The sequence below is a fragment of the Pogoniulus pusillus genome, chromosome 23 (assembly GCF_015220805.1).
Source record: "Pogoniulus pusillus isolate bPogPus1 chromosome 23, bPogPus1.pri, whole genome shotgun sequence".
Lineage (NCBI taxonomy): Eukaryota > Metazoa > Chordata > Aves > Piciformes > Lybiidae > Pogoniulus > Pogoniulus pusillus.
In genome coordinates this window covers 9,028,946-9,044,811 of record NC_087286.1, presented here as the reverse complement: position 1 = coordinate 9,044,811, position 15,866 = coordinate 9,028,946, and the positions used below count along the sequence as shown (strand labels likewise).

The window sequence follows — 15,866 nt, the reverse complement described above, 5'->3', positions numbered from 1 at the left end:
ATTTCAGTAATGGCTGGATGTGAGTGAGGTATTCTCCATCTCCTGATGTCTTCAGATCAAGAGTTGAAACCTGCCTGGAAGTGATCAAATGAGTCAAACAGGAACTAATGGACTCAAGAAGTTGTTGATAAATTAAAAATCCAGCTCCGTGGATAAAAACCACTGCCACCACCACCAAAATATTCAGTGATTGAGCCCTTCTGGTCTTAATCTGCTTCCACAGATTCATACACACTCAAATTCTTTTATATTCAGTCTGACAAGGCTGAAGCCTTTACACTTAGTGCAGCCTGAATTCTTTTTATCCCTTAAATTTGTGTTAGCTTAAACTGCCTTCTGACTTAGAACATTGAATCTGTTTCTTTCTTTAACCACATTTATTAAAATGTATTCAAAATTCTTGCTAGTCATGATGCTGTGAAAATATGACAGCAGTAGCATGCCTTCTCTTACAGCTTATTTTAGAAGAGTGTAAGCTGAGAAGGAGAATTTCCTAACAATCTGTATCAGTATCACAGAATGTTAGAGGTTGGAAGGGACCTCAAAAGCTCACCCGGTCCCACCCACCTGCCAGAGCAGGATCATCTAGACCAGATCACACAGGATGGCATCCAGGCAGGTCTTGAGTATCTACAGAAAGAAAGACTCCACAACCCCCTTGGGCAGCCTGTTCCAGTGTTCTGTAACACAGGGGAAAAAAAAAATCCCTCATGTTTCCATGGAATTTCCTATGCCTCAACTTTCACCCAGTGCCCCTTGTCCTGTCATTGGGCATCACCCAGCAGAGCCTGGCCCCATCCTCTTGGCACTCACCTTTATGTCTTTATAAACATTGATGAGGTCACCTCTCAGTCTCCTCCTCTCCAAGCAGCACAGCCCCAGCTCCCTCAGGCTCTCCTTGTAATGAAGATGTTCCACTCCCTTTATCATTTTTGTGACTCTGTGCTTTCCTTGTCTTTCAAGCTGTTCTCTGTTCTTCATGAACTGAGGGGCCCAGAACTTGACACCAGGGCAGAGTAGAGGAGCAGGAAAATCCCTCTCAACCTACTAACCACAGCCCTTCTAATACACCCCAGAATGGCATTGGTCTTCTTGGCCAGAAGAGCACATTGATGCCTCATGGTCAACCTTCCATCCACTAGGACCCCTATGTCCTTTTCCCCTTCACTGCTCGCCAGCAGGTCAGTCCCCAACCTAAACTGATGCCTGGGGTTGTTTTTTCCCAGGTGCAAGATTCTTCTCTTGCCCTTGTTGAATTTCATTAAGTTTCTCCCGGCCTAACTCCTCAGTTGTCCTTCTCTGGTGTAGATCTGTAAAGGTTGTGCTTTCCATTACTGCTACAGGGAGTACCACCACTGTGTGCCTGCCTGCTAGAAGAACATGAAGATCATATCAAAGCAGCAGCTACTTGGGCATTGGAACAGATTGGAAAACACACTCCTGAGCATGCACGTGCTGTGGCGCTGGCAAACGTGCTCCCCACACTGCTGGCTATGTATATGGACACCTCCAGTTCAGCAGATCTTCAGCTGAAAGCAAGTATATTTGTAGTATCTGCAGGATGAGATGTTTGTTGTAATCAACAGGCTTAACTGCCTAAATCTGCTAAATGAGATGTGCTTTTATTGATGTTCCAGGCACAGATTTCCTGGGCATAGAGTTCCCAAAGGCTGTGTGTCATTTCTTGGGACTGGCTGGTCAGAGGAGGTGTGTGTATTCATGAATTCATAGAATGGGTTGGGTTGGAAGAGACCTTAAAGATCATCTAGTTACAGCCCTCCTGCCATGAGCAGGGACACCTTCCACTAGATCAAGTTGCTCAAAGCCTCGTCCAGTCTGACCTGAAACACCCTCAGGGAGGCACATCCACAAGCTCCCTGGGAAACCTGTTCCAGTGTCTCACCACCCTCACTGTGAAGAATTTCTTCCTAATCTCCAGTCTAAATCTCCCCCTTCAAGCTTCAATCCATTGCCCCTCACCCTATCACTACAAGCCCTTGTAAAAAGTCCCTCCTCAGCTTTCTTGTAGGCCCTCTTCAGGTACTGGAAGGTCTCCTCAGAGCCAGCTTTTCTCCAGGCTGAACAGCACCGATTCAGTGCATTCCAAATCATATGGCACAGTCACAGCAGCGTAGCCCCTCATTTTCTTTCCAGTCTAGAATAGAGTTTTGTACACCCACAAATGCTATAACTTCTTGTGAGTCACTGATTTCTAATTATCTACTATTTTCTTTTAAGTGTAAGCTCTTGTACAAGGTATTATAGCCCTTGGAGTAGATTTGCTTTTATTTACTTTTATTGTAATAAAACTGTGACAAATGCCCAAAGCTCTGCTACTGCAAACATGCAGCTGTGCACATTTAGAGCCTTCCTTCTGCGCAACCTAGCAGGGCTGGGCTTCAGTAAAGTGTATTGTTGAGTGCCAGGAAATGAACCAGCTGAGGAGTAAACTACGACAAGTTATGGTCTTTGATGCTGTACTGTGCTTCTATTCATTCCACTGGAGTATATGGGCTGCCCAGGGAGGTGGTGGAATCCCCATCCCTGGAGGTGTTTAAAAGAGGCAGAGATGTCATTCTGCATGGATGTTAGGAAGAAGTTATTTCCTATGAGGGTGGTGGAACACTGGAACAGGTTGCTCAGGGAGGTAGTGGAGGTCCCATCCCTGAAGACATTCAAGGTCAGGCTTGATGGGGCTCTGAGCAACCTGATCTAGTTGACTTTGTCCCTGCTTACTCCAGGAGGGTTGGACTAGATGACCTTTAAAGGTCCCTTAAAACCCAAACCATTCTATTGTCACTTCATTGCACACAAGTCAAGAAGTTGTGGAGACTCTAAGCCTGGACGTGTTCAAATCCTGGTTGGACTGGGGCCTCTGAGCAACGTGGTCTAGTAGGAGGTATCCCTGTGTCATGGCCAGGGGTGGAATCAAACCATGTCTAAGGTCCCTTCCAGCCCAAACCATTCTATGGTTCTTTGTGGTGCTGAGAGACATGGTTTATCACTAGACTTTAGGTAGAGGTAGGTGGTTGGACTCAATGATCTTAAAGATCTTTCCCAACCAAAACTATTATGCAGCTTTCCTGATCTGTGAAATAACTTTTGTAAGGTCATTTTCTTCGGCCACTAACATATAAAGGCTGAATTAGCTGTACCCAAGAAGGTTATTACTGCTTGGAGCAGTCAACATTGAGTCTATTTGCAAACACTAAGCACTGATGTGCAACTCTTCCACTTTCTCTTTCCCTCCCTACCTGGACAACAGTGCCCTTTGCTACCCCAGACCAGCAGACTGTCCTAGTCAAGCCACTTCTGAAATACAATCTTTTAAAATGTGTTTTGATTTAGTTTTCTTATTTTATTACAGTGCTTCAATTTACTTAAAGGCTCTACTCCTGCTCCTGTTGCAGTCAAAGGAAAATTGCCTGACTCTGAAGATAACATAATAAAAAATATGATGCACTGTAGGTTTTGAGGTTTAATAAATCTAAGTAGAAAATTGATTCTTCATTAAATGACCAGATAGATACCATAGTTTTTATTCAGAAAATGCTCTTTGAGAGTTCTGATCAATTTGCCTTTTTTTTTTTTTTTTCTGATCAGACCTCAGTGATACAGAACATGAATTCCTAATTCCTGTTGTTGTCATTGATGTCTTACTTGAGACATTTCATTTTGCATTTCAACAGGCTAAAAAAGCCTTAAAGGGCATCCTTCAGAAATGCACCCATCTTCCAGCACTGGAACCATTGCTGCATGATGCCCCTCCCAGTATTATGAAGTATATTATTGAGCAGTTTAGTAAGGTAAGAAAAGACTCTGCTTGATGAGTAGTGATGTATTCATTGTTCTCCATTTAGCAATAGAAAATGTAGCTCCTATTCCAAAGATGAAGTCTCTCTGAAGGCCTTGGTTGTTTTCTGAGGATCCTCAAGCATCCCTTGCAGAGCAGTTTGGAGCATCCCATTCTTTCATCTGAGAAAGTTAGATAATGTTTCATCTGGATCCTGCCATAGTTAATCTTAAGGCTGGAAACCCAGTTGCTTATAAGCAAGGTGTTTTGTAATTGCTTGCCCCTCCAGAGTAAGTGGGATATTAACTTATGTGCAGATCTTTTCACTGAGCCCACGCGTCGCATCAGTCCCAGTCACAGCTGGTTTAGAGAAAGCCCAGGCTGTCTGTGGAGCAGTGCCTTAAGTCAGGTATTCTACAATCTAGAGGCTTCACTGCTTTTATCCTCATTAATTTTCAAGTCTCTGTTACATAACTGTAAAAATCCCAAATCTTTCCTCATCCCCCTCGAGATCTGAAGCTGTTTGTTGTTAGTTGCACTGCAGATTTGAGCGCAGGATGTAAAGAGCGAGACAATGTAATTGAAATATGTCAAATGATTGAAGTAATTGCTAACTAACCAGGAGATTTCCAATCTCTGCAGTCTTCACTAGCTGCTGGGAATCCTGCTACAGTCTCTGTCTGCGGTGTAATCTGTTAGCAGGGGGTGCCAGGCTCTCTTGGAGGTGCTCTTTCTGGAAAGAGCCACGTGAAACACCCTTGGCAATCAGTTCTGATTATCGCGGCTCTGGAAGCAGCACTGCTTGCAGCGCAGGTTCCTGATTGCATTGTCACACCTGGGTTTGTCCTGCCTTCTTGCTAAGTCTGTACAAAGGCTGGAGATTTGCACAGTATCCTCTGCTTGTTCCTTCTGTGTGCTGACTGGACCTATTGATGAGCTGAGTGCACTGTAATTGATTACCCAGTGCATGGATTTGAGCACTGTCTGCTGTTGAAGTGATTTTGTACCTTTCACGGCAGCTGATGCTTTTTGTTTTGGTTTTTTATTCCTTCACTGTGTTAAACTAACTATGCTTGTCTGGTATTTGCTCCTCTGAAGTACACATTGAAAATTAAGCTCTCTTCAGTGAAAGCATTTTTCTCTCCTGTACCATAACTTGGGAGTTTCGTATTCTTGGAGCTGTGGTGTGGTACTTCTATGAGCTTATTTATAGCCCAGTAAAAGGCTTATTTCCCAGCTGTGCTTAGAGTGGGATGTTCTCCCTTCTTGATGCTGGACAGTGTCATTTTAGCATCATCGTCTTCAAGGTCTGTGCAGTCCTCTGCTGTCTCAGTCTGGACTGGGGGGAGAGACTATGTCTCAGAGGTGCTGTCTATCTGTTGGGCTTCTTCCAAGAGTTTTCTGCTGCCTTATCCGGCTTGGGAGCCACGGTGTGGAGGAGGAAGGCAGGGAAAAGGAGCCATATCCTGTCTCCTTGCTAGTTCCTCTTTGGAAGCTGTTGTAGGAGATACATGCAAACAGCTGCCTTCTCAGTTCCCTCAACCAAACAATCACACTTGTTCCTGACATGTCTGTGGAGCATGTAACAGGGAGAAGCCTCTCTGTTCCCCTGTTTTTTCTTTACCTGTCTGTTGATTTTGTGCAGCCTGGAGGAGCCATAGAATCAAAGGCTGTTTGCCTATAAGCATGGCACAAATCTCATCCTCCTTTTCCTACATCCTTTTAGGCAATCCCTTCCTCCTCTGAGGCTCTTGGTTTATGCTGAGATGCAGTCAGATTTATGGCTTGATTCGTCTGGCCAGCGTAAAGCTTACAAAATATTTTTGCTCCCATAGTATGTAACTCTGAGGGCTGGTTTTAAACCACTATGATTTTGTTGTAGCTGCATCTGACATCTTGCATTATCTCTGTCTCGGTTGTTTTGTTTGTCTTTTTTTGTTTGTTTGTTTTTCCTTTTTATCTTTAAAAATATTTTTCCTCTTTCTATTTAAAAAAAAATGTTTTGGTTTTGGTTTAATATTATTGCAGCCCCGTGGGTCTAGGAACTACAGGCTGTCGTTCTCCCTTGCCCAGCCCCCACTTCCCTCTCTCCCTGCTTCCCTCCCTCCCATCCTCTGGACAGAGCTGCATATTGGCATCACTCAGGGAGCACAGAATGCATTGTCTGATCATTTCTGCTTCTCATCCCCTTTGGCTGCAGAAACTTCACATTTTTTTGCTTTGTGTGTGTGTGTGTGTTTGCAAAAAGGCTTCCATGGCTACACAGTGTGTTGTAGGATTTTAATATCTAGGAATTTAGCAGCAGCATGTAATGCTTCAAGGCTGCATTGTTCACTTGCAACAATTCTCAGCATTGTTTTCATGCACTAATCTCTATCGTTAAAACGATATAAAAGTCTGCTCCACAATTAAACTGTGGGAACTGACATAAAAGACCCCAATAACTTGGTTTAAGTGGAACAGATGCTGCTGTTATTCCACGTTAGCATTCTGCTTTCATTATCTATTTAACCTCCACAATCTTATTGTCTCCGTAGGAATAATTTGAGGAATATTATTTGAGCAAAGATAAACATCCAATTCATTATTTTTTATCTGTGTTACCTATTAAAGTGCACATTCAATTATGCTCTAACCATAAAGGGCTGGGTTGTGATTATTTTTTTCCACCCCTCCCTGCACAACTGGGTGTTAAAATACAGTAGTCATTACAGATGTTGTTCCTCTGGTCTTCCATTTTATCTGCCCTCTGAATTAAAGGCAGATAAGCCATGTTTGAGCCCAGTAGTGCAGAGATTCCTTTAAAAGAAAGGATTTTTTCTCTTGCCTAATGTATTTTTTCCTGTGTGTAGGTGTTACCACATGACAGTAAAGCGCGCCGGCTCTTTGTAACCACCGGTGGGCTTAAAAAGGTGCAAGAAATAAAAGCAGAACCTGGGTCCCTTCTTCAGGAACGTATCAATGCTATTAACAACTGCTTTCCAGAGGAAATAGTAAGGTAAGGAAAACTCAAAACTCAAAAAATTCATTCTTAGAGGTTTCTCTCTCTTTTTTTTCCCACGTGGAAAACAAAAAGGCACAAAGCAAGGATTTAAAATATGAATATAACTTCCACATTCATTCTGGTTTTAATAAAACAGCCTAACACTGGGTTAGCTGCCCCACCGGTGACACAACTGCTGGACACAGACTTTTCAACACTTTCTCTTCCCTGATTGCTTTGGAATCAGTTTTCTTTGTCTGTAAACAAAGACCAAATAATCAGGCTCTGGTGGAAAGCTGGGAAGAAGAGTCAGTCCTGCACTGCCCAGGCAGACTCCGAGGCTTCAGCACGACCCCTCTCACGTGTGTGGATGTCTGTGGGAAGCTTGGTTTAGCTTGGTAACTTATTTATGGGTTCCTCAGGCTCCAGAGTATTGGTGTTGGTGAATCTGTGTTTGCATCCTTGACTTCCCTAAGAGCCTATCTTCTGAACTAGCCTGTTCAGAGGCTCCTTTGAAACCTCCTCTGATGTAGGCAGGGTCCAGTCTCTCCTGCACAGTTGCTCTGCCCACAGCTGCCCTGTCTCCCCCAGCCTCATCATGAGGCTTAAGTGTTATATAAAAGGACCATACACCAGCTGTCTTCACTAAGGTGAACTTTGCCCTTAATGAATACAGAAACACTATTAAATAGCTTACAGTCAAAATGTCACCATCCTAAATTGTAATAATGAGAGAAATGCCCTCCTAGATTCTAGATACCCACTTACCAATCCTTCACTCCATCAACACATCTAAAGGATGCTGTACTCATGCACTCCCTCTACAGGCTCTGCAAATCTGCATCATCAATTTTAATTACGGTGACCAAGTTGCCACTAAGAGCAGCTGCTAATAGCAGCTACAAACTAAAGCGGGCAAAACGAAGCCCTGTTTGTCCCCACAAGGAAAAGCAGTGGCTGCCACATGGCTAAAAGCAAAACCGTAGACACTTCACTCTGCAACGAATACTTCAGAGGGAACGAGGACGTTGGCTGATGCTTTTCTGGATACAATGTTTTTTTGTTAAGGCAATTTATTTTCTTTCCCCTGTAAATGAAAGTGGGTTACTGGTGTAGGCTGGGATGTAATAAAGAAAAGGGCCCCTTCGAGCATCTCCTGCTTGCCTCTTTGTGCTACTGCCCCATGTTGGTTGTGCTGCCTGAGGCACTGCTGTTATAATAGACTCCAGCTCTGGGTTTGTCCCGGAGACCTGTTATTTTAGGCTGTTTGCAGACTGAATATAATAACACAGGGAGAGAAATCAGCTTTACAACCAGAGACCTAATATGAGCTTTTAAAAGCATCACATTATGCAGAAATCATCCAGAAAATGAAAATGAACAAGGTAAAGGGATCTTTCTTGGGTGTGGAAACATCGGGGATTTCTACTTGAATACATTTCAGGCATGCATTACATGGGAGTGTGTTCCTCTTTCTTTACAATTAAAGCTCCCAGGACTCAGAAGTGACAATTTACGTAGCTGCAAAGCCAGGAGTGTACTGAGATCCATCTTTTTAGAGCAGCACAAATAATAAATTTCAGATACTTGCAACCTGGAAAAGAACTAAATGCAGCTCTGGTGATGCTTGCCTATTGGAAGCATGTAGCTGGTCCATTGTGGAAACCCAACTGAATGACAGCAGGACAATAATGGCAGCAGAGAGCCCTACCCTAATGAAAACCTACTGGATAATCTCCGTCCTCGAGTTGGCATTAGGGAGAGGAGGCCATTGTGATAATTTTTTGTTTTGTTCCAGAATCAATGTCTCCTGCATTGATGTAGACTTTACATTAGCTTTGGGGTGTGTGCTTGTGTTTGATGAACAGCAGTGGACCATTGTTGTCTGGCAGCCTCTGGCTCTGTGTAAACTCGTCCTTTCTTATTAAAGGCCATAATTTCAAAGGAAGTTAACATCTGCACTTCTCAGGAAAGACCTGTGGCTGCTGGACCTTTCCACAAAGCAGCCACTTAGCTACATGGCTTCAAAGAAACTAAAAACACTTTTTAAGGAAACCTCATTTCCAAGCAGAGGCTGAAAATGTCTTAGAACATTGTAGAGGAATGACTGTAGAATTCCTTGCCCAGTGCTTAACACCAGGATTTCCCCCGATCAATAGAAATATGAATTTTGTTTCATTAACTTAGCACAGGACATGCCTTGTGGCCTAATGCACAACCAAAATGCTTCTTTTCCAGGTATTATTCCCCTGGGTATCCTGAGATGCTTCTGGAAAGAGTGGAAAATTACCATCCAGCTTCATAAACTTCATCTTCTTTTTTTGTTAGAGCTGTGTTTCACCTTTCTGTCTTTATGATTGCAATACAAATGCATCTGCTGAAACTCCTGATTCTGAAATCTCCCTTCTGCTGTCCAAACTACTGAAAGACCTCAGTGATTCCAGCAAGCTGCACTGTCTTCTCTATAAACTTGTTTGTGGCATAGTTTTTGTTCCTTTTTGTTTGTCTCTAGCATTGCTACCAGATATTGCAGCATATAGGAATGGAATTTCATGCAGGGGGGATGATTTATCACAGAAGCTTTTTTAGAGGCAGTCATTTCCTTTTCCTTCCACAAGAAAGGTTTGCTATTATCTCATTCAAATTGTAGCCTTCTCAGTACTGTAACCATTTTCCCCTTTTGCCTTTGCATATTGTTTAGAGCTTCTCAAGCTTCATGAGGTGGGGGAAAATCTGGCCTCTCTGCTTTTTCTAATTGTGGACTCCACTCTGTACTGGGCTGTTTCCTACTGCTGGCTTTCAGAAAGTAAAATGATGTGATTTTACGTCTCCCACCATGTTAATAGCTGCTAAATAATGAAATAACCAGACCTGGTGGGGATAAAAGGGTTGAATTTGGCATGATATGATGACGTGATGGTCTGCAGAAGTTTTCCTAATCAAGGCAGGATTCACTGTGGAGGGAGCAATACACTGGTTGGTGTCTGCATCATTGCTTCTCTGGAAAAAGATGGAGAGAACTTTGAACTTCCATGAGCATGAGAAGGAGGACCCTGGCAAGTTCAGTTTCTCAGAAGAAAGAAGAATTGCTTGGCTGCAGGAACACTTAGCAAAGTTCCGAGCACATTCAGAGGAAACTGGAGGGTACTTGAGCTCTGCCGATTTGAGTGGTGGGACTGAGGCTGCTCACTGCTTAGTCCTCAGGAGCTAAAACTGTTGCAAAATCGAGTTGAAACACACTTGGAACTTAGTCTCGAAGTTGCAGATCACATCAGCATGGAATTTACCGGAGGTATGAGCTCTGGCTTGTCTGTAGAACCTCCTGGCAATGTCTTTGCCTTCTTACATGGAAGTGAAAAGGCTTTTTTACATTCTGCTTGCTGCTCCGGTGTCCTGTAGCAGCAGGCAGAAGCATACAGCCCTTTAGGATTCCCTAATATCTAACTGTCAGAATTTTTTGTTCTTTTAACCATTTTTCTACGCGTTATTTTCAGCAGGTATGGCTTTTTTGGGGGGGTGTTGCTTCTTCATTTGGGGTTTTGTTAGGTTTTTTGTTGCCTTTTTAGTTTGTTTGTTTTTTCTCCCCAAGAATAATAAACAGTGTCTCTGAAACGGGATGTTGAAACACTGGCAGCCAGAAGGAAAGGCAATATTTGAAAGCCCCTGCAGGAGAGAAACTTGTCTACATTCTTCAACATAGTAAGTGAATGAGTTTATAAAACAGGGGTATTACTTCTATGACTTGTAAAACAGAAGCAAAGACTTACTGCAGTTGGAAGTGATTTGCAGTGGCTTTTCTCTGCCAAATGCCACATCACTGTTTTGTTCTATTCTTGTCAGCATATTTTCCAGCAGCTCACAGCAGCACTGATGGGCTGCCCCGTGTTAAGGTTTAATACTGCAGAGGGCTGTGCTCCTGCTGAGTGGCCCTCGGTGCTCCGAGGCTCTGCTCTTCAGGAGGAGCAGGGGATGCACGGTACCTTGCTGTATGGAGCCTAACTGAGATGGGAATTGGTGGTGTTGCAAATGCTGGTATGGAAACCACACCAGCTGTGTTCTTTGCCCACATCAGAGTGAAAAGCCTTGGAAGTGGCTAGCTTCTACCAAGTGCCTTTTAGTTTTTGATGTTTATGTTCTGACACTATCAATACTTAATCCTAGGGTACAGAAATGCCAGGTCTAGGTAAAAGACTGTTGTAATAATAAATTTTCTCACATGCATTATGAATGTTTACAAATCAAATCTTGTACAATCTCTGAAAGAAAATGTAATCAAAAGGCTCCCTGACAGTCTCGAAGGATCTGAAGCCTTTCTTTTTCCCTGCTGGAACAGAACTGGTGCAGAGGGCTGACTGCAGTTGCAGTGCAGATGGGAGGCAGGGTGTGCACGGCTCTTCGTACCCAGAGCCGCATCATGTGCCTGGAGCACACCCACCCCACACAATGCTCATGTCTGTGTTTTGTGCCGCGACAGCACAGAGGCTTCAGTCCCCTGACAAATGTGCTCCTGCTGTGTCACACTGTGCTACACTGTAAGGATTCCACAGGGTTAAATTTCAATGCCTAAACAATTTGTTCACAGCCTTTTCACAGTCTTTTTCTGATTCCTGACAAAGGAAATGATTGCACGAGGCAAACCTTCAAAGCGATCTGATTGTGCGGAGTGCAATCTAAATCAGACCTACAGAAGTACATCTTTACTCCAGCCAGGCACTTCCCTCCTAGCCCACTGGCTGTGGAGTGGAACCACAGAATGGCCTCTTGTTGCAGGACTCTCCTGGACGATGCCACATTCCGTGTGGCTGTGGCTGCACAAAGTCCTCTCCTGCATGCTTTGAGACTTCTCAGCTCTCCTTTGCTCACAGACTGCTTCCTTGTGCTGTCCATGCACCTTGTGGCTGGAGGCTCTCTGCTGATGGACATCGGCACAAGGCAGGTGTAGCCCTTTGCAGCAGAATGATCCTAATTAGTATCTGAGTCTTACATTGTTAGGGCAAGAGTTGCTTTCTTCCTGGAGTGCTTCTCAAGCTCTGATGTACAACATTTCTATTCTCATTTGGCTTAAGTCATCATCTAAAAGTATATTAATGTCTGTAATTGCTGCTCTGCCAAGCTTCAAGTGCATATCATTTGTCTATATTTCATAGAACAAAATGTAGATTTGCATTTTAATTCGTTGTGGAAATGCTGTTCTCATGCTGGTTTGTGGCTGCGGTGCTGAAGAAGGTGAAGAACAAGGCTCATTTTGCAGCTTGAGCCTGACACCAGCTCTGGGTGTTTGTCTCAGTTTACCACTCAGCAGTGTCTACCTCTGAGCACAGGACATACAAGCATTTCAAGTAAGAGTCCCTCTCACAGAGGTGGCTTATTAAGACACACAAAGGAAATTAAGTCAGTGCTTTGGCAGAAATTAAGTGGACACAGCCCTTAAATCATTTTGCCAGTTCCTTTTGACTGCAGCATTGGGACTTTTCAACCCAAGTCTTCAAAGATCTTCTCTGGGGGCCCAAGACATGATTTTTGTCTACATCACTACAGCTTTTATTACATCTACAGATGTAAGCCAAGGCCTTGAAAGAACATGTGGATGTGTAAAACTTTACCATATTTCGTTCAGTGGATGGATTAACTGCCCTACAAAAGCTCCATTCTTTATCTGAATGACTGGAAACCAAGAGGAGCTGAAAAGGGGAAATTCAAGGAGTTCAACTCTTGTGCGTATAATATGTTCTGCATTTCCAGAGGGATTTGCCAAGGGATTGCTTTGTCTCCTCTGAAGTGATCAATCTGCTGGAGATCTGCATCTTAACAAACAAACGGGCAAAATGTTGAAGGAGCTGAATGGAACTGATGAAGGAAGAAACTAATCTCATTTGGTGAAGTAAAGCATGAAGTTACTGTAATTAGGATGTGGTTGGAGTGTGGGTACATCCTCAGTGTTTCTGCTTTGGTCCAGGGGGTTGTGAATTTAGCTTGACCAAAAGGAAATTTTAGGCATGGAGTCTGCTATGTCATAGCCTTCTGCTTCTAGTATAAGCTGGAGTCCTCTGATTTACAAGGTCCAGGGTGGGGAAATGGCTTTAAAATGGAAGAGGGGAGATTTAGACTGGAGATTAGGATGAAATTCTTTCCAGGGAGGGTAGTGAGACACTACAGCAGGTTACCCAGGGAGGTTGTGGATGCACTATTCCTGCATGTATTTAAAGTCAGGATGGACATGGCCTTGAGCGATGTGGTCAAGTGCAAGGTGTCCCTGCCAATGGCAGGGGGATTTGAGATAGATGATCTTTAAGGTCCCTTGCAACCCAGACCACTCTATAATTCCATGATTTCTGAGCATGCAGAAGTAGCTGACTATTGTCTCTTCAGGTGAGGAATCTATGAAATCATCTTTGTCTCAGTGTTTTCTTTGGTGGCTGCTTGGTGTCCTGTATCTTGGTTGTTAGAGTTTTAGATGTCACTTTGTGATCAGGGTAGAAAGGAACTGTGGAGAAGGTTCCAAAGCCAGTGGTTCTGTTGCTTGCATTGGCACAGGTTTGCTTTTGTGGGCTTGGGTGGCTATTACAAATCCTTATGTATCATCACCTTCAGCTATGCAGTGTCTGTTCATACTCCTTTGTCAACTCGCAGAGGTCCATGCAGCAGAACTCAAGTTCTTTACAACTGATGTGACATTCAGAAAGGAATATTGGTCAAAAACCTGCTAAAAAAATCACCTAAGAAACCTTTGAAATGTCGGGGTTTAGAATTTGAGTTGAAGTAAAAAGCCAGTGGATTTCGTGGTGGACAACAGGCTGACCATGAGCCAGCAATGTGCCCTTGGGCCAGGAAGGCCAATGGCACCTTGGGGTGCATCAAGGAGATTGTGGCCAGCAGGCCAAGGGAGGTTCTCCTCCCCCTCTACTCTGCCTTACTGAGGCCTTATCTAAGCTCCTCAGTTCAAGAAGGACAGAGACTTGGTGGTGAGGACACACAAAAGGGCTACAAAGATGATTAGAACTTGAACATCTTTTGTGAGGAAAGAACTGAGAGAATTGGGGCTTTTTAGTCTGGCAAAGAGAAGACTGAGGGAGGATCTCCTCAATGCTTAGCAATACTTAAAGGGTAGGTGTCAGGAGAATGGGACCAGTTGTTTTTGAGTGGTGCCCAGTGACAGGATGAGGGGTACTGGGCACAAACTTGAAAATGATACGTTCCATCTAAACATGAGGAGGAACTTGTTTAATGGTGCTGGAGCACTGGAACAGGCTGCTCAGAATGGCGATGGAGTCTCCATCTCTGGAGACACTCAAGACCCCCCTGGATGTGTTCCTGTGTGACCTTCTCTAGGTGAACCAGCCTTGGCCCAGGGGTTGAACTTGGTGATCTCCAGAGGTCTCCCCTACCATTCTGTGACTGTGTGATTTGTGAGTTTCCTCCTCTGACAGAACTGGAAAGGATCTTGGAGAAAGAGGAAATTGCCCTGTCTCCCATGACTATGCTAAAACTATTGATGTCATTTTGGTGTAACACTGAGCTGCTAATATTGATGCTGCTGTGCTGTATTCTGCAGTCAGCTCTATAATTTAGCTGCTGCAAATGCTAATTACGTTATTACCGCTGCGCTGTGTCTCTACATCCCGCACAAAAGATTGAATTAGAAAATGCCAATAAGCAATAGCAAAGCATATTTCAATGGTGAGAACGCCTCTGACATCAGGAAATGGTGGTGTCTTTCACAAGAAGTTATCCTGACTTGGGTTAAACCTGTTTCATAGCTATTTTGTGTTCCCTCTGACCCAAAAGGTCCCATCATGAGGCTTGCTGAGCACTCAGCAAAGTGCTGAGGACCGTGGTTAAGTGCTTGCAGAGAAGCTGGTGGTGTTTGCTATCATGCATCAGCAAGCTATGGAGAGGAACAGTGTGAGCATGCTAATGGCATCTTCTTGACATATTTCCACAGAGATTTTGCAGGCTTGCTTCTTTTTTCTGAAAACCTGCTTGGTTCCTACTTGTTCCTACCTCCAAACCAACTTAAAGAAGAGGTACCCAGGCTAACTTTAGCTAGTCTGTATTTTATTCCTTTTATAACAAAAAAAGTCAGTTTTGAGAGGAGGGAAAGCATGGCAAGCAGATTGAGAGAGGTGATTCTGATACTGTGTTCTGCTCTGGTGAGACCTCACCTGGAGTACTCAATAGAAGAAAGACATCAATCTGGTGGAACAGGTCCAGAGGAGGGTCACAAAGATGATCAGAGGGGTGCAGCACCTCTCCTACTAGGCCAGGCTGAGAGCATTGGGGCTGTTCAGTCTGGAGAAGAGAAGGCTCCAGGAAGATCTCAGAACTACATTTCAGTCTCTGAAGGGGACTTACAGGAAGGCTGGTGAAGGACTGTTTAGAAGGGCCTGTGGTGATAGGATGAGAGGCAATGGTTTGTAGCTAGCTAGAGCAGGGCAGATTTAGCCTGGACATCAGGAGAAAGTTCTGCACAATGGGGATGGTGAAATACTGGAATGGGTTGCCCAGAAATGTGATTGAGACCCTGCCCTTGAAGGAATTCAAAATCAGACTTGATGTGGCCCTGGACAGCCAGATATAGCAGGAGGTGTCTCTGCTGGGTCCAGGGGAGCTGGGCAAGACAACCTTTGAGGATTCCTTCAAACCCAATGCAATCTGTGAACCGGGGGAGAGTGTCTAAATGTCTGTCTTGAAAACAAAGTTGTTGATTATTTTCTTTTTGTGTCAAAACACAAAACTCTTCATAATTTAATCACAAGTTCAGTGCCCTTTGCCCTCAAGCAAAGTTTTGCCTTCACTGGTAGAGATGAGTAATATGTTTTATCCCTCCTGTCCTATTTATAACTAGATCTGATGGCCTCTCTACAAGTTCACCCTTTAATATTAGGTCAGTGTTAAAGGCATTATCCACCAAGACTCAGCCCCACAGTGCTATAAATTCTACTCCCATCTATTGTTAAAAATTAATCATATGCAACATAGAGGTCTGATGGAATCCTGTTAACGAGAACGCTGAAGCTTCATTGACTTCATTAGAGCTCCCAGACAGGTTTATAGCCTTGTGCAAAGCCTATTTGTGTTAGTTTAGACACA

The 15,866-nt window shown here is 43.8% G+C and overlaps 1 protein-coding gene across 1 annotated transcript in view; it reads left to right on the top strand.

Annotated features, from left to right (window-relative positions):
* The window catches only part of SPAG6 (sperm associated antigen 6), a 40,520-nt gene extending 31,260 nt beyond the window's left edge, over positions 1-9,260 (top strand). Inside the window, exons 8-11 of the mRNA XM_064162516.1 lie at positions 1,344-1,535; positions 3,690-3,806; positions 6,646-6,791; positions 9,015-9,260. Of these exons, the coding sequence (XP_064018586.1) occupies positions 1,344-1,535; positions 3,690-3,806; positions 6,646-6,791; positions 9,015-9,081 (522 nt within the window). The 3' untranslated portion in view covers positions 9,082-9,260. The remainder of the gene's footprint in view (positions 1-1,343; positions 1,536-3,689; positions 3,807-6,645; positions 6,792-9,014) is intronic.
* The last annotated feature ends 6,606 nt before the right edge of the window (positions 9,261-15,866 follow it).